Source organism: Eutrigla gurnardus, assembly GCF_963514095.1.
Source record: "Eutrigla gurnardus genome assembly, chromosome: 2".
Lineage (NCBI taxonomy): Eukaryota > Metazoa > Chordata > Actinopteri > Perciformes > Triglidae > Eutrigla > Eutrigla gurnardus.
This window is the reverse complement of record NC_139916.1, coordinates 7987375-8006743: the sequence shown is the minus strand read 5'-3', so window position 1 is coordinate 8006743 and position 19369 is coordinate 7987375. Positions and strand designations below refer to the sequence as shown.

The 19369-nt window shown below is 41.2% G+C and overlaps 1 protein-coding gene across 2 annotated transcripts in view; it reads right to left on the bottom strand.

The window, feature by feature from the left end:
* The window catches only part of pax7a (paired box 7a), a gene marked incomplete at its 3' end in the record, with an annotated part of 39880 nt that overhangs the window by 18016 nt on the left and 2495 nt on the right, over positions 1–19369 (bottom strand). For both annotated transcript variants that reach the window (XM_084035838.1, XM_084035839.1), the window contains exons 4-5: positions 18907–19035; positions 1382–1581 (exon numbers count right to left, since the gene is read on the bottom strand). In XM_084035838.1, the coding sequence (XP_083891964.1) occupies positions 1382–1581; positions 18907–19035 (329 nt within the window). The remainder of the gene's footprint in view (positions 1–1381; positions 1582–18906; positions 19036–19369) is intronic.

The window sequence follows — 19369 nt, the reverse complement described above, 5'->3', positions numbered from 1 at the left end:
GCCAGAGACACTTTTTTTCATAACCTCCTCAGAAAATTAAGTTTAGGTTGACCTTTAGAGACTTTCAAAAGCCTTTCAAGCCTTTAAAAATTAGATTATGAGGAAAACTGCATTAAGAAATTATAGCCATGACTCAAATTCCTCAGGTTTTCACATGACATCATTTAAGTCCATTATCTAACAGCAAACACGCAGCAGTCACTCCATCTTCTCTCTTTCTCCCTGCTTTCATGCTGGATATTTTTGTCAGGCTCCAGAAATACACAGGTGCAAACACAAGATTTTATTTTCAAACCTGAGCTGTTACTTTCCTCCTTGATGACTTTGATGTACGTGGCTTTTACTACGAGCTTTAAAACGTATTATTAAAGTCATAAATCATATTGTGATGGTTAAAACTCAATCTACAAAATGCAAAATTTACTTTCTAGATATTTATTATCAGAATATGTTAGACCACGTTTTTAAAAAAATTACAAATTTGCAAAATAAACTCTAAAAGAAAAACTAATGTATTGCATTTTAACAGCCATGAGATAAATGTCCTCCCTTGAGTGAGGCATTAAACACTCAGACATATAGGACATCCTTGCTTGTTGGGGGGTTTCAAGATGGACAAAGACATGTGTGGAATTAGTTACCTCAACTCCATGTTTGTAGTGTGATGAACAGTTAGCATGCGGTGAGGACTTGGGAGGGTTCAGAGGGAGTGTGAATGACTGTGGTAAGAGGAGAGGGGTGCCCCAGACCCCCTTCTTTTTTTTTTTTTACTAGCGGCTGATTGATTAATGTTGTTGTCGGGGCATGGGGTCCCTGGAGAGGATGAGGAACCCTGGGTGATATGTGGAGGTTTTACAAGCAGCGGCGAGCTTGAAAGTGATGGGATGAGATCCTGGCCAAAGGCCGAAATGAGAAATCCATCAGGAATGCGTTCCCTTTCTCTCCTCTCCTCTTTTTTTCCCCCCTCCCTCTCTCTCCGTCTCTCTGGAAGAACAGCTGCTGCTATAACTCTACTGTACACATCTTCCTTCAATCTTACATGCAACTGCAGGGCACCCGGCCTGTCACACAGGCTGCCGGGTCTGAGGTGTGAAGACGGGGGAGCATTAGAGTCTCCAGTAAGTGGTAGGTATTTATCTTTCCAGACACAACGTTATGTTATTTAGGGTGATGCACACTTTTTGTTGGGAAGTCCCAACAGTTCACAGTGTGTTCTTTTGGTTGGACACATTCATGATGTTCTTAAACATGCAACTTCCTTGCATTTGCATTACGGGAGGAGCATAAAAACCTGGACGAATCAAATGCCTCATACCTCTGTATGTATACATATGTTTTGATGGTTTGGGTGTATTGACATGCAGACGCTTGGTCTCTGTACCTGTACTCTGGCCTCTGTGAGTTTCGTCCTCTGAGCCAGCTCCTCCCTGGTGTAGATGTCCGGGTAATGTGTCCTTTCGAAAGCCTTCTCCAGCTCCTCCAGCTGCTCGGCGGTGAAGGTGGTGCGACTGCGTCTCTGCTTCCTCTTCAGGGGCAAGTCGGGCTCCGAATCCACATCCGAGCCTTCGTCTGTGCGGTTACCTGAGGTGAAAAGAGCAACACAAAGGGGCCATCTGTGTGATCATGGAATGAAATCAAGTTAAGGAGTGTTAACTTCTGTGTGAATTAAACCGGAGGGTGTTTCGGAGGGAACAGCATCAAATCTGAGCTGCAACTGATCAAGACGGGAACTCTAACAGCATTATCTGCATTTTGAAGCCTCTTTTGTTGCTCCGGAGAGCTGGACTGGCAACACAGAGGATTCAAGTGACAGCTACTCCACTCTGAATATACAACTGGGAGAATATTATCTTAATCTGAGGATATTTATTTAATATAGAGGAGGCCCTGATACACAATCCTGCCTCTGTGAGGGGCCCCCAGAGGCTGTGAAGGCAGAGGGCTGAGGGGGAGCAAGGGGTGTCTGTGGGTAGAGGGGTTAATCTGCACAGGCCACCTTGCTGCTCCTCACCCTGCTTTTCTCCCTCATTGGCCCAGGGCACACAGCTCATACACAGCTCAGCCAAAGTGTATAAAATAGAACACAATATCACACCGAAACCATTCAGTCCCATGTGTTTCCATCTGCTGTCATTAAATGAATTAGAACATATTTTACATTACTTTTTAGGCATTCAACTAAGCTGAATTTTCGCTCGAGGAACATAGATACAGCACAAAGCTGTACAATCCGGGCCGACAGGGAAATTTTCTGACAGCAAATACGCATTACCATTGCACATTACCATTATAACTGAATTTAGAAAATTGCATCATTTTCACCTCCTCTGCATGTCTATTCAAACTACATGGCCCTTTTCATTTCATGTCATAAAATTCATATTTTCATAATTTCCTCATTGAGACATTGACAAGGCGGCGTGATGTGCCAGTGTTGCTCCGGGCCTAGTTGGATTGCATCATGCACAGTCCAGAAAGTGTGGGAGAGGGGAAATAAAGAGAGATATTGAAGAAGAGGGTGTATGAAGAGATGCCTCTGACGGAGGCCCTTCGCTATTCAGCTCACATGAAAACTATAACGTCCACCTGAATGTCTGGACTTCCGACCGTCTAATTCGTTGTTTAACAGCTTCGATCGCTGCTTATAGCTCACTCCAGTCCAATCTTTCAACATAAGTGGACAAAAGAATACTCAAACCTAGCCTCCAAATAACAACTGTGAGAACAAAAGAGCAACAGAGCTGGCGGAGTCTCAAGGCCAGCTCCAGAGTTTAATTAAACAAGGAATTATGGGATTATATGGAGACTATCATTACAGGCCACTCTATGAGTCTTCGACGAACATTTTTGTCCCCCTGAGCTCGTGCTCAATGATTCTCTGCGGATTACATGTGGCTGCAGGACATGAGGCCGCATTCATTAAATCAATTCTTCAGTCTTATCCTTTTTAATAAAGATTGATTCTTGAAGCGCGGGCTCACTCCGCCGCAGAACACCCTTGAACATACAAAGTTGAATATGTACATACACCACATATCCTTTTGTTGGTTTTCATGAGGATGCGTGTATCCATTTGCCCGTTAACTCGCCATGACGACACTTGAGACCAGCCCCGGCAGTCTGCGTATCACTTTCCAAAGTCACCTCTGTGTCCTACGGGGAGACGTGGGGGCCGGAGAAGACACATCCTCGAGGGGGCTCGGAGAAAGACACTGAAGTCCTCTCCTCAAATTATTTTCTTTCCTCCCCTCCTTTGTTTGAGAGGCTTTCACAGACGTAATTCTTCTGCAAGTAAACCGACGTGGCGATCTGTGTTAGCATGCTATCAGGCTATTGACTGATACACCTCGACAGACAATAGCTTGTACTGCTGCTCTCCATTAAGCCCTACAGAGCCAACACATCTGCTCCTCTACATGAACCACAAGCACAAGGTCAACAGTCTGCCTGCCTTGCCTGTAATGAGCAAGGGGAAATGGAGAATGGCACACCGCGTGCAAAAGGGATTGGGGTTTGAACGTAAAACTCATCTTTATGCCGACGGGAAGATAGAAAATACATTAAAACACACGGCTGGTGTACGAACCACACTGGTTTCTGGTTAACAAACGGTGGTGTTACAATAGTCCGTCCAAAGAGACTTACAAACAAACTTGAATTCATGTCTGTTTTCTTAAAATCTAATTTTCCCTTTCATGTCCCAATGTTAACAATCACAGACAAAACAGGACTCAGCCAACAAAATCCCTGCAGGGCTGTCAAGGTCAATTCCTTAATGGTCCGCTCGGCACAAAAAGGTACATTCTGATTAGACCTCGCTATAATATGATGGTGGTAATTCCATTCACAGGTTCATGGGGATATTGATAAACCACTCATGCCTTGTCTCATTACTTATCATCCAATTAGAATCTAATTATGTGCCATCCAGTGGGCATGATTACTGCCGTGTTCTGGGCTCCAGGGGCCCTCGGAGGGTTTTCCCCCCCAATATTGATTTAAGATTGTGCCTATTATGAATAGGAATTAATCAGGTTTAGACATTGCATTTGCTAGGTAGGCTAAGTGCTTGATTAAGACTAGAAATAACACTTGGTAAGGTTTGAGTAAAAGCTACCTTTACCTAAATTTTAATGAATGCCATGAGTTGTGGAAGACGTGGTTTTAATGCAGGAAAAGGAGATGATCAATCCCTGCAGTATTAGTCCTAGTTATGGGACTATTTTGGATATAATGGATAAAACAGCAAACATGTTGTTGTTCTAGAAAACTTAAACCAACAACGCTTGCATAACAATCAATGTATTTACTGTGAGATTCAAAATTCAGAGCAGATGGATTGCCTCCACGCAGATGTCAACATGGCGCCAGCTGAGTCGGCAGCTAGCGGCTAACAGTGCTCACCGCACCAACAGTTAAAACAGTGACAGGGCTGGCAGGACTAACAGTGTTAACAGTGTTTACTGGCCAGTAGGGAGACAACACCGAGACACTGATGCACTAAATGTCTACGTACACAACGCCAAGCTCGGATTAAAACACGCACACAGACAGTGACTCAATTATCCGCTATATCTTTACATAGCAAACAGTTTGCTGCTTTATTAGTGCTCAGAATTGTGAATTGAGAACCTTTTGTGTACGGTTTAACCACACTAAATAATGTCGAAAGACAATCACCAAAGTCGTCCTAATGTCTCCAGACTTTTTTAAGAGTTCTCTGAGGGCTTGTGCTGCTAGTTAATAGTTTTAAGGTCGCTACGAGGTTTAAAGCCAGCTCTTTCCCCCCGATGCTCCTCTGCTGACCCCACAGACAGACTCACTCTTCAGACTACAGGCAGATGGGATCCTCATCATCACCCCTCCCTCCCCTAATCGCCCCCCCCACACCTCCTTCTCTTTTTTCTCCCTCGGACTCCTCCACCTCGACCCCCGAGACGCTGAGGTAACGCTGATTAAACAGACAGCTGTCCACTCAATGCCAGCAATTAGCCGAGTGATTTGTAAGGTTACAGATTTATGATACATAACAACAGCAATAAACTTCACGTCTACGAGGTGATTGAAAAATGTTGGCTACATGTTTGCATCCGATTCTTTGAGTGGAAAAAACCCTGGCATTGAGTAAATATCCAACACAAAGCACTACATTTAACAGTAGGAGCAAAAATCTATGATATGATAGTTAAATAATATATTATTTCACTTTATATTTTATATAATCCTTAAAACTGGGTCTTTGTATGAATTAGAAAAGGCGATTAAGCTTGAAAAATAAAATACAAAAATGGCTAAATATCTATACTCCGACCCAGATGTGCAGACCTTTCAATAACGGGGACAAAAATCCATCAAAACCCACCGTGAAAACAAAGAAAATAACAAAAATCAAACAGCAACAACACTGACGTTTTGCAAATCTAAGGTATGAAATAAAAATAAACAAAAGCAATAATGTAGTAATCAGAAATTGCAGGTTTCCCTAAAGAACATCTCTTTCAGCGTTTTTTTTATCCCTCATCTCAGGTTCACCTGGAACAACATTAACCTGAAGTTAAGTAGTGCTCGTTCTAGTTAGACTGTCTCTGATATCATAACCCATGGCCTCAATATCAGCCATACCTTTGCAAACTATCCAAGACAGAGGGGGGAAAACAGACAGGGCTTTGGCAGTGCAGCATTAGCTCATAATGGCTCATTTTGAAAAGCATATTAGTTCCAGCATAATTACAATCAGGCCTCACGCTCTGTGTTTTGCAGGCATTCACAGGACCAGCCTCTGAGCACCGAGTCACACCAGTTGACTGTGACTGACAGCAGATTTAGTTTAAAATGGTGTTTTTCCTCCCTCTTTTTTTCCCACAGGACAAAAATAACACCGCGTCTTTTCTCCCTATTTATGTTGACTTGTTTATTTTGTGCCTACCTTTTGTCGTAGTTGATACTGCAATTATACTTTTTGTCAGTCAGAGGGGGTGAATATCAAAAGGCCTAATTATGCAAACAGGCCTGCGATAAGAGGCATCTGCCTTAGATGGGATCTGCTATCTCTGACATGCATCTGTCTCTGTGCTGTCTTTGCTGCTCCAGGCCTGCATATAAACAACCCTGCCTGTCCCCGGGACTGCATGCGATTCAACCACCAACACTGGAGTGGAGGGATGTTTCGGGGGCGGGGGGGATCGTGCAGCAACATCAAATAACTAACAACTTCCCAATTTGCATTTTTCTGAGAATGGTGCGGCATCTCTGCTTAATGCACTTTCCTGTTCATCCCAAAGGGGTTGCCAAGTTAAAGGAGCCATGCGATTCAAGGCATTTACCGAAGGATGTGTCTGAGATAGGGAACCTTATGTGAATACAAGATAGACGACGGCGATAACCAGAATGGTTTAGAGACAAATTCTCTATGAATAATCTCCTCCTGTAGTTATCTCCTTTCAAGTGAAAAACAAAAACAAAACTCTAAAAGTGAGCATAGCCTCGGCATAATCGGAATTTATTCATATATATTAGATTAAAATATTCAGATCAACACGGAACAATTTGTAAAAAAAAAAAAAAAAAAATGCATACCGGCAAAATCAAGTTAGCGGTTTACTCGTTTTGGTGACGAGCCAAAATGCACCATCAATTTCCTCTGGTTGGTCAGTGACCTTCTCTGGGAAGTAATTTGACATTTAGCTGAAATTGAATCTGGATGAGATGTGTAACTTTACACGAGGATATTAAAAAAAATCCACCGTCTATTGGAAATAAAATCATCCTCAGCTCACCTTTATGGACAGATGTCATTGGATTCAGCTTTGTCTCATGCCTATCATGTCAATTACCAGTTTGTAGCTGCTGGCCGACGGCCAAGGGCACTTGTTTCAAAAGTCTAGTGGGAAGAGAGTGAGGAAGGGAAGCGGAAGAGTGAGGAAATCTGTGTGCAAATTTGGTATTTGTAGCTACAGGAAGTAGCCACTAAAAAAAAAAAATCAAACCTAAAAAACGTACTAACTGCTACCTGATGGAAATAGAAACGGCCGCCTTGTTTTTGCCACCAAACGCACAACCTCTCGCTGCCAGTGTCAGGAAGTTTTAGGCTCTTTTACATCAACATTCCTGAGGAAAATTCCAATACTTTTCCCCTTGTCTCTCGGACAGAATCACATTCTTTAGAAAAGGAGTAGGGGGCTTGGAAAAAGAGGGGGGGGGGGAATCGGCAAAGGAGGAAGAAAGATGGGAGGCTCTATAATCTTTGGCTCTCACAACAAACAATTAGCCCCCTTTTCTCTGTTTGAGGTGGAGAGAAAGTGGGAGAGAGAAGGGAGGGTGGGGGGGGGAAGAGAAAGCGGAGGAGACAGAGAGGGAGAAGCAGCGAGAGCGATGCTCTTTTATGGCTCTTGTCATATGGATGAAGGCGCGGCGCGTCCATGAGAGCGCACGCTCACCTTCAACAACAGGGCGTCCACTGGGCCTCCCGGCCTTTTCAGCCCAGAGAGACGAGCTCCTCGGGGGGCCATTAGAGCATGAATAGGGGCCTGACAGCCCTGTGCAGCTCCGCAGGGCATCCATAAACGCTGACATATTGACTCCCCATGCCTCTGCGCTGCCTGAGTGTGAAAGCGTGAAGGGCTTGAAGGGTGGGATTCCTTTTTCCTTTAAAATATACTCCTTAAACTAGGATATTAAACAATATGAATATGTGTTTTTAACATACTTTGAGGTGAATATTATTGTCCTTCAGAGGACTGTTTAGTTTTTATTTTATCCATAATGTTGAAAGATTTATTTTGGTAAATATTCTGGATAAAAAAAAAACACATTTTATATGAACTGCTCTCCCTTTCCTCTCACTAAGACTGAGCTTTGCACCAGGGTTCCTCCTCTGCTGAGCAGAATGTCACCGCCTGAGCTCGAGTCTTTGCTAATTGAGGTCACAGCAAAAGTAATGAAATTAACAGAGAGCACAAGAAAGTAAAAAAAGGAGCCCATGGGGTCTCTGCCAAATGGCACTGGAGCCAGAGCCTCGGTCCCCCAGCAAAAAGCTCTAAAAACCTACGCAGGAAATCAAACAGTAACGTCTCAGGGCTATGAGCCGAGGTCTCCTGGAGGAACAAATCATTTTCTCAACAAAGCCAAAGAGAGATTACTGAGCACAGTATAGGAATGCACAGCGGACATTTTTATGTGCCCAAGGGAAGTTTCCTAATTTTCTGGACAAGTCCTGAGCAGCAAATATTGTGGAGAAGTTTGTGGGCTAAAGAAGACACGAGGAAGGAAGGAAGAGTTGTGGAGAAAGGTGGAAAACTTTGATAAATACTGAGGGTTGATGTGAATTAAGCTCCAAACAACTATATTTAATTAATGGGAGGGTTTATCTTTACAGAAAGCACTACATTTACCCGTCTGTTTTCAGAGCCATTATGGCGTTTTACTGATTTATGTCTGGATATTACTTTATTCCTGCCTATCCTTACAGTGATGGCATACTCTTAATTTCTCATGTGAAATCATTAACACATCTTCAAAATCATATCCACTATTGTACTTATTAAATTGACATTCAGTGGATTGCAAGAAACGTGCTTTATATTCAACAATTTAATGAATATTTCCCACTAAAGAGCTTTATTTCTGGGCACAGTGAAGTGTTCCAGTGCTTGGCATTTATTTCTGAGATCCCTCCATATTGAGGGGTTGTAATGTGGCACAGTAGCAAAGCTTTTCATACTGAAACTACATGTTCCCCAAGGAGAGAATGACTGACGATGCAGAAATAAGCCCATTAGTTGAAAATAGCGGACAACATTTGAGGTTGTTATTTTGTCGGCGAGGACAGGAGCTCCACCCTACTGTTTGGACAACGCTTACACATTTTAACTTGGTGGGGGAAAAAAAAAAAACACATTTCTGATTTGCAACACTTAGGGAACATGTTTATTGCCTTTGTGGTCGTAAAACAAAACACGCACAATTAAAACAAATGAATATTTCGCTGGTAAAGCAGATCAAGAGCATAAAATGTGAAATGTTCTGGCCCTAAGTAGCATAGGCTAATGGCGATTTTTAAACTAGCAGACCATGGTCAATGTTCCTCATTCATCACCGAGGGGGAGCACGGGCGCACTGTGCTAAACGTAATTACTGTTGCACATTATGTGGGCTATCCCTGCATTGTAATAAAATTAGCCAGAAATGCCTTTTGTCTTTTCTAATGCAGCTCCATGGCAACCAGTGGACGGTCATAATGCAACACACTGTCCCCGATCTGTGCCAGCTGTCACCGAGTTTGACAACCTTAGGTGGCAAGGCGAATCGGAGGAAACTACATTTCTTTCAATAAATTATGCGGCTCTGACCTGTTCATCCATTACAATTTAACATGGACATAAAAAAAAAAAAAAAAAAAGCTTGAGACGTACTGTATACTCATTTGTGTGATCCTTCAGTTTTATTGTTTGGCGGGATAACAATGGTTTAATCACCAAGACAAAGATCTATTCCTGCCAAAGGTCCCGCTTATTATTACACTGTTCGTCTTAACATTTTTACTAAGATTACCTCAGACAGGCAGGAAATTTAATTATACGATATAGTTTTTTCTACATTTCTCAAACCGAAGAGGAAAACCTTAAGTGTGGGTTTTTACCATAAAATTAGATTTCTTTAAAAAAGACAACATTTAGTCAGAACAGATCATCATAAGACAGGACCGCAAAACTAAATTTGGGTTTTTTTTACTGATTCAATTACAATCAATCATCATAATAAATATATCTAAAATATAGACATGAAACAAACTACATGTCTTCCTATGTATCGTAGGGTGTTTGGGGGAATACCTTCAGTGTAAAAGCGGTTGGTAAAACAAGCTTTCATGGGGTTTGAAAAGCATGCTATCACATTAAAAACAGAATAAAGACTGATTAGTCCAACTGAGCCATAAAACAAGATGCTACTGATTTATCAGCTGGAGGATTATACTTGGATGAAATCAAAGAGGCAGCTGCATGCCAATACGTGTCTCCTGACCGATATGAATTACTGGTGGATCTTTCACAAATTAACAGGCCTTTTGTCATCGTGTGGCGTTATCTGACAGCCGGCAACAACATTTGTGTTGTTTGGTAGATAACTTATTAGACAAAATGACGATGATTTATGGAATTACATGGTTGGTTAAATACTGCTTAAAGCTGAAATTACTCTGTAAACTGTCTGTCGCCGTTGGCAATTCACCTCGCCGAGACAAAAAACGAAAAGGCTGAACGCTACGTTTTTACCTACAGTTTGATTAGTTTGTGTTTGTGTCGTGCGGCGTCCTTAATGCCGCGCTCAGAATAATTTTATTGCTCATCAACATCGTTAATGGTGCTTTCTGACAGCCCACACTATTGTATAGAGGTCGTAAGGTCAGTTCATTACGCTTGTTTATTGCAGTAAAACCATGGCAGCTTCTCTATGTTCACGATGTTTACCTGAATTGAACTGGTTGTGTTTTTTCCTCTGGAGGCCAAAGGGAAAGACGCTAAGAGGACATCTCAAAGCAATTATAAGAGGTTTCTATCTGATAATATAGGGTTCTTTTTCCCATTAAAACCTTTGAAACTAATCTCCCCCGCTGAGAACACCTGTCTCTCCTCGTGGCATGGCTGCGAATCACCAGCGAGGGATAAATAAACGGCCTTTAAAAAGAAATATCGGCCCTCTTGTCAAGACACATATCCACTCTAGAGTAGCAAGAGTCCGACATGTCCACATTTGCTCCGTTCTCTTTGCGAAGACACCGCTGTCTAATGAAGGAGAGGGATTGCATTCCCACAGGGCCGAGCAGAGCTCTGTCATCCCTGAGTGTTATTTTCCCTCCGGACAGCCCAGTCGCCGTCTGTTATCGAAGGCAATACTCACCAATCAGGGATTCATTACGACACCGAATCTATGAATGAACTGCCCACTGCAAGTAAAAATCCGCAACTAACACACGACTGCCCGGGAGAAGCGATGGGCCGCCCGGAGACCCCCCTGCAGACTAAATTGGATTGCCAATACGGCCCACAGACGTTTGAGAAGTCGAGAAAAACAATGGAGCAGAAAATAAATACTCCAAAGCCACAATGATGGCTCCACTTGGTAAACTAACACAGTATTGATCGTCTTCTTCTTCTTCTTTTTTTTTTTGTTTGTTTAGAAAAGCCTCATCCCTGCTAATAGCTGTCTGAGAGTGTAATCTCTCCCTTGTCCTCCCCCATCCTCTCCTCCCCCTCCACATTCCCCATTATGTGGCTCCTTTCAGCGCGCCTCACATAGTTTAGGTTCAGTGTCGCACTGGGGTACGGGGCATGGGACTGGGGACCAATTGTTTGCTAATGTTGACACCTGCCAGAGCAGGCTTGGTCTATTTGGGGCCCGCCAAACCCCGCAAACTGGATGCTCCCCCTCTTTAGCGAGATTAAGTGTGGGTTGCTGGGGTCACAAATCACTGGACTCCCTCTGATGTTGCGAGGCACCGAGCCAGAGACCGAGGACTAAAAGAGAAAGCCGGAGCGGGAGGGACAGAGGAGGGAAGAGGGATAAAGAGTGACAGTCTATTGTTTACTGAAAAGGAGGGGAATAATGTATCTCCTTGAGTGTGCGTAACCAGTGCGCCCCATTCAAAAAAAAAAAAAAAACATCAACAGTGAATCCACGTCGCCAAAGCACACAACGCGTTTCTGCCTTTGCTTTTCTACCTCTTTATGAGCGCATTAATGATCGGGAATATTTTAAAGAATTTTCATGTAATTTCCGAACCCAAAATATAACATTAGTAGAGAATATAGGATGCGATGTGTTAAAAGGATCTGCTTGTGTGATGATTCACAGAACAGACCTTTTTATGCCACTGATAAAAACAACTTTGAGAATAAATAAACATGAAGACATACTATAATTTACGCGATATGTGTGCTATAAAAAGTGTAAAGCCCATGAAGGACAGTGCCCCCCTCTTCTTTTGCAGATGTACATTAATGCAACAAAAAAGTCAGAGATCTGAGCTGCAGCAGAAGCCCCCTCTCTCCCTTTAAAACTGCTGCTGTCCAGCCTGATCGTGTCAGTTTGAAGGCCCCTATTCAAAAGTATTCATGCATCTGCCTTTGAGGCACAATAGCAGCTAGTTTATAAACTGTCTGCTCGGGCACCCAAAGGCTTTAGTTCTTATTGTTTTCGGCCCCTTAATAAACTTTTTGGAGGAGTTCATCAACTTGCCTGAATGGCCCATGCAGCAAGTCTGAAGACAGAAAATAACAGAAGGGCCTTTTCTCCTCCCTCTTCTTTCTCTCGTCCTTTTCTAGTGGCTGTTCATCTAACAATGGTGAGAGTAGGCTGTCAGACATCACAGGGCTTTTTTTTGTACCAATACAAGAAAAAAAGTATTCAATAAAAAGAGAATGCGGCCTCTTAAAATGGGAATTGAAGACAATTGTATAAGGCTAACTCAAGCGCACAATAAGTAAAAAAAGAAAAGAAAAAAGAAGCTGTTTCCAGAATGAAAATGTGTATCCATATATATATATATATATATATATATATATATATATATATATATAATTTTCAAATGCCTGTGTTTTAATTTCTTGAACAAAATACTGTTGATGCTAAATACATTTTTTAAAAAACAAACAATATGAATATATAATATCTCTTCTGTGTCTTTGAAAGCAAAGATTTCTTGACACCTGTTAGACAGGAAATAATGATGGGATGCAATAAAATGTAATTTTGGCTGTAAGCCATTAATCCACTGTTATACCTTTAAACTCTGTAAAAAAAAAAAAATGAGCCAAACTTAAAAGTCTTTAATAGATGTCTTCCCTAATTAATTTCATACCTAATTAAAGCAAGGCTACAGTCCATACAGACTGGCCTGTTTATCCTGCTGGATGGCCATAATTGAAGTAATAGCGGAAAAAAGGACTACTTAGAAAATAAAACCCCTCAGCGCTCCAATTCACAACACCACCATCCAACCGCGCTGCTCAACCCCCCCTCCACCCCTCCTCCACCTCCACCATCTGACCCAAAAAGGTCTTATTGGCTGCCCCGGACCAACCACCTACTGTTTCCCACCGATGCACTTGGTGCGTTTTAACACCCTAATTAGATGTGACAAGTTCAACGAGCTGGTTTCGGAGGAGGAAAAGCCGGTGAGTTTATGATTTCCGAGTCAGACTCACAGGGGAATCTCTGGACAGCTGATTCCTGTCAGCCTCATTCATCTTCTTCCAGCCAATTAAACATCACGGCTAACAAAGCGCCGGCAATTTGGGGAATACGTTAAACGCCTCAAGTGGAAATGTAAATGTTTAGGCGATGTCAGTAGGCCGGCAACACTAACATGGTAATAATATTAAAATGTTAAAAAATAAATAAAATAATAAAAATATTTGTATTGTATTACACTGAGTGTATGTGTCTATAGTGTACAATATCATTTTTCCCCACTAAAATAATTGGGTAATATATAAAATGATATAGTGTAACACATAGACGCAATATTTCCCAGAATGTCAACTGTTAACACAGAAAAATACTTTCCAAATGTTAACACCATATCAAAAACACCTATAAATCTGATTTACTTGTAGAAACATTAAAATCATTTAATAATAAAACCAAACTGCCCCCCCATCCCCCATACTTTTGAGAGGAATTACACCATGAACAAACCATGTGACGTTTTGTTACTAATAGCCCCACCTGTTGACATGAATGTGTGATGTGTGTGACAGGCCTGTGTGTGTGTGTGAAAGAGAGAGAGAGAGTGAGAAAAAGAGTAAAGCTAAAGCAACAAAACAAACAAAAAAAAGATGAAAAATCAAGATTTTCTATTGACTCTGGACTGCAGCCCCGCAGGCAGGATCCCAGAGCCCCATATAGTGAAAATTGGCTGAATAAAACACAGACAGAAACGAGAGAGCGCCCTACTGTTGTGACAGGATACCTGGAGGGCAACACTTCCTCTTTAATTTGTCTCGTATGGTTTGAGACCTCCAACCAGACATCCAGTCCTCAGAGTCTGCGTAAGCCTACTGAGTTTAATTCTCAGTGGTGAAACGATGTGCTATAATTAAATATCGTATCATTAAAAAAAAAAGATGCTCAGTGGCATCTTATCAACTTGGTCTTCTTCGGCTTTCGTCCTTGTTATCACATTATTAGTAACAACATCTAAAATGGGCCTATCAGCATTTGTGGGGGGGGAATCGGGGGCCAAACAAAGGGCACCTATGGGCTTACAGCTTATATTCTGATGTTTTCGAGCAGGAAATGTTAACCTTGAAATGCTACTATCTGCGCTTAACAATGTGTGATCATAACCCCATAAATGAGGGGAGAAATTGAATCCTTTTAAGTTATTAAGCAGGAAAGGATTATAAACTCGTCTTTATAAATGAGCTAGAAATCCCCATGTCTTCCTCTGTACACTTTTAAATTTCCCACAAGAAGCTGGAGAGGAAAGATTGCCCCCTTTTCAAGAGCCCCACAAGAGATGGAAAAACCATTTTTGTGCCCAGATAGGGAGTCGTCCCACATGGTAAGCGCCACTTTAATTAATAGACAGCCTTGAGAGGTATCACTGTCAGCTGGGATAATGGCGGCAGAGCCAGTGTTTGTGCTTCCATGAATATTTCTGATGTGATCAAAGTCAAATGCCAGCACAGAATGAATTTTAAGCCTACTCCATTTTTTTTTATTTAGTCTAATGCTGCCGACACTTAAAGCTCCTGACAGTGAAACGTCTCTGCAGTGTGGTGGTAGGCCTACAAGCTTAAACCGCGCTCCTTAAAATTGATGCATTGCTCATTACTCTAAGCACTGGGTTTCATGTTATTATGTTGCATGGGTCGCCCATATTACCTTGCTGGAACCAATAGGCTAATTTGTTACACTGGTAGGAGCTCTCCACCGGAAAACATCGCAATATGTCATTAAGAGCAAATTATACTACCATATTTAAAATGTAAAAAGGGCAAAGAAATACGCTGAAATGAAATGTCACCATTTCTGTCTGATGGAGTTTGTTGTCTGTTGCTTTCTACTCTGTGTTGGATAGAGAAAAAAATAAACAGGTCTATTCTGCCCAGAGGTAACGGTGTCAACAGAAAACCAGCCCATTACTGAAGCCCAAATTGAAAATTTGCTCCGCCACTGTAGGCCTACTGACTGAGAAACCGCGGTTAGCCCGCAAACAGTGAACTAACTGCAGTTGAAGATAGCTAATGTGCTCACTATTTACCCAATGTGGGCAGTGTTTCTATTAGCAGCTGTTTGAGGACATGGTCCAGAAAGAAGACAGGAAGCATGAAATAAAATGAGAAAATATGATATCATAAATATTGGAGTAAAGTGTAAAACTATGTATTTAATTAACTTTTAATTATTTACATTTGCTTTATATGAATTGTAATGTTTACATTTAACAAACAGCCCTATTATTATTTCTAGTATTATTGTTATTATTATTATTATCATCACCATTATTATTATTATTATTGCTATTATTATTATTATTATTATTATTATTATTATTATTATTATTATTGTTATTATATTTTCGATGATATAGCGTCTTTCAGCTCCTGCCCCCTCTATAAGAAGAAATGTAGGCCTACCGATGTAAATTCCAGTGAAATGTGGCTTGAGTGGCTGCGGGGACAGGGGAGGTTAATCCGAGTTTAATGCAGTGAAGCACAGCGCAGGGTCTGGGCTATGATGGGTATGTTATCTCTGCCCAACATTTGGGTCTCCCTCAATTTCCACCCAGCCAAATAGCTGCGAGAAAGTGCAGATGGAGTCACTCTCAATGCCTGAGGAAAAAACGTTATTAATAGCTAAATAACTTCCCCATACTTTCACTGAATCTCTCTCACACACTGTTCCAGATGGATTTGTTTGAAGTGGTCTCTCGCTTCATTCCCCTGTCCTTCTCATTCAGCACGGCTTTAGACCCGAAATATAGCTACATTATATTACCATACACTTAGAGACTGGGTGTGCGCGCGCGGACGCCTGTGTGCGTGTGTGTGTGTGTGTGCGCGCGCGTGTGTGTGTTTGTGACGTGGAGAGGCGGCAGCTTTTGACACTTTTCATAGGCCGAGTTTATTATAGAAAAGCAGAAATTATTATTACAAAAACTCATTTTTCTCTTTTTTTTTTGCGTAATTGTGACGTAAATTGACAAACATTTAATTATGTTTTAAACAAAGTGATTTACGCCTCTAGTTCAGTCGACTAAAAATGACATTTAACCGACTAATCGTAGCCTCCTTTTCGACCACCCTAACCTGGAGCTTTGGTCCGTCTGGATTTCTCACCTGACCTCTCCGCTGCTCTGTCACTTCCCCTCCCTGACGCTCGGAAATAATCCCACCTGACATCTGTTTAATTAGATTGAGGACCTCTGGTAATCCAGCGATTTGCTGAAGTGTCCATCGCCTGTCTCCACCTCATCTGACGGTCAGGTCGGTCGCCTTAGAGTGGCAGACAGACGCCGGACAGCTGACTCGCCTCCTTTTACTGAGCGCTGTGGCACAAAACAAAAGGATGGCCAAACCTGCGCAGATGTAACGCAACCCCTTTCCCGCGATTTCTCGCGCGCAATTAAACTTTGGCACCGAATTTAAGAGCCGTATATGACAAGGAAAGCGCGCACCAACTTATTTTGGCACAGCAGCGGGTGGACAGAGATCTCACTGATCAACACACGTTTAAATGATCAGAAGAAATACAATAGGACCAATACATCAGCGTGGAAAGGTGGCACTATTTTCGGATAATTCGCTGAGTTTCGGTTGGTGTAGCTTCCGCTACATCCTTCTGGGAAATAACAGTTCACTCCAAGCAAGAAAATACAATTTTGTAATATGTTTAGCGGTTTGAATACACGTTCACTAAAGCTAGATTAACGCTGGGATAAATCCGTGATGTAACCCCTGAGAAAATCAAATACACAGGCCTAATAAACAAATAGATAAATAAATAAAGTCTTAAAATCTGGATAAGTAAACGAAAAAAAAAAAAAAAATCTCATGAATTTTGTGCCCTGGGCGAGCCACTGTGAGCTCCGCTCAGAGATGAAAGTGAAAAGAAATAAAAGGCTCTATTTAATCTGCTTTAAAACCCCTCTCCACATAAGGACTGTGCTTCAAACTCGGAGAGTGAGGGGCTGATTGGGGATAAATACATTTCTTACCATGCCTGCGAGCTATTACACCCGGCACGAACACAGCCACCTATTCAGCAACCATCGTTTCCAGCGCTTACTCTAATAAGTATTAACATTATTAAATGCCATCCGGATGCCGGTAGTTTAAACTGCTTTACGCAGAGGGTGCGTCTCTTTTTATAGCAACGTAATTGAGTCCCAATTTAAAAACACAAGCGGCGCTAAGGAAAAAAAAATAGAAGCAGGAACGTTATGTGAATATTTCGAATCAACGGTAGACAGTCACAATAATGAAAAAGTCAAAACTTTCACTCGGAAAACACGTCCTCGCTTTTACGCGCCAGTTGTGCGTAAAAAGCAGACTCTCCAAAAAAAAGAAAGAAAAAAAGTTGGTCATTTTAGCCAGCAGGGTTTACAACACAATCTAAAGGGACGCCTGAAATATCTGCAACAAAATTGTGACATTATTCTCATAAAATTAATGCGTGGTATGACAGAAAAAGGAGACCGTTTTCACGCTATCAACTGATTCTTCTCCAACGGGCCATTATATAAAATTACAAAACTATCTACCAGCGGGGCGTACTGAATAATTCATCTCCTTTTATGTCTCTCCTTGCCCTTTGTCCAAAGTTTTCTCGCTTTTTTAGCACGTTTTTTGAATGAGAATGGACGGGTCCACACTCTCCTCTTCGCTGCCCAGCTTTCCAGGATTTGCTTTTGTAACTCGGACTCTTCGCTTTAGAAAGGCGTCAATGGAGGGGAGGTTTTACTCGTGAAGTTCATCTTCAAGTTTGAAAATGTTTTTGGCAGTGTCTTTTTTTTTTTTTTTAAGGGAAAAAACGAGGCTTTTGTGAGCGCTTATCAAAACCTCATTCACTCATATTTGATCATCACAAGAGGCAACCTTTAAGCAGTGCGTTTTCTCTCCATAACTACAAAAAAGTAAAGCACTCAATATGACAATAAAATATGATAATAGAATTTCAAACAACTTTACATTAAATAAATAGTAAGACATTAAATATAGAATTAATTCAATTTCCCCCCCATGTGTTATTTCACACGTTTTTTAAAAAATAAATAATAATATAATATAATATAATATAATATAATATAATATAATACAACATAATATATATTTATATATATTTTTTTTAATTATAAGCTTGTAAATACTATTGACAAACACCGACAGCGAACACCTGCGTCAAAGCTTTATTTCCCCCTCCTCGAAGGATAACTAATAGAGCAAATAATATTACGAACATTGATTTCCACTTTAACTGACAAGTGGTGAAATGTCAGTGAACTGACATCGATTGTGAAATGGGTCAACTGTCAGCTGTCGTTTAGAGGTCGTTAAATGAGTGAATGAATGAGGAGGAATTCGCTACACAAATTAATTTTATGCAGTTAAATACCTTCTGCCAAGGCTCTCATAAATAATTGAGTGAATGAACAACTGCTGGCTCGGAGTTAAAAGCAGGAGTAAATTCTCTGCGTTTAGCTGCAGCTCGGATGTGGGACAATTTCCCAAGAGGACGTGAAGTAGGAAGTCTAGCGCAAACATTTGCTCCCTGCGTACCCTAAATAATAATAATAATAATAATAATAATAATAATAATAATAATAATAATAATAATAATAATAATAATAATGTTGTTTCAGACATAAACAAAAGGGCCATAAACTTTCTGCTGTTAACTTACATTTATCACCGAGGATGCCATCGATGCTATGCTTTGTTTTCTTTTCTCCATCTTCATCCTTCTTATCACAGTCATCCTCGTCATCTTTTTTGCCAAATCGGGCCCTCAATACGCGGCTGATGGAGCTCACTAATGGCAACAAAAAGGTAAATGGGTGATTAGCTCTAAAACCCATAAAAGAACCATAGTAATCCTATCATACATTTGTTTTAGGATACCATACAAAAAAAAAAAAAGCACAGGAAAAGTTTTACATGAAGCAGGTGCGTTGAAAACAAAAATCAAAACAAACAAAAAGAATAAAAAAAACACTAGAAATGCACCAATGAAAATCAACTATTGAGCACCAAAGGCACACTTTCAGGGTGTTTTTTTTCTGTGTGCTTCCTGCTACACTGAAACATGTCATTATCAGTAACTGGGGCTTAAAACACGTTGATGTTCAGAAGTGATGCTGCCAGTG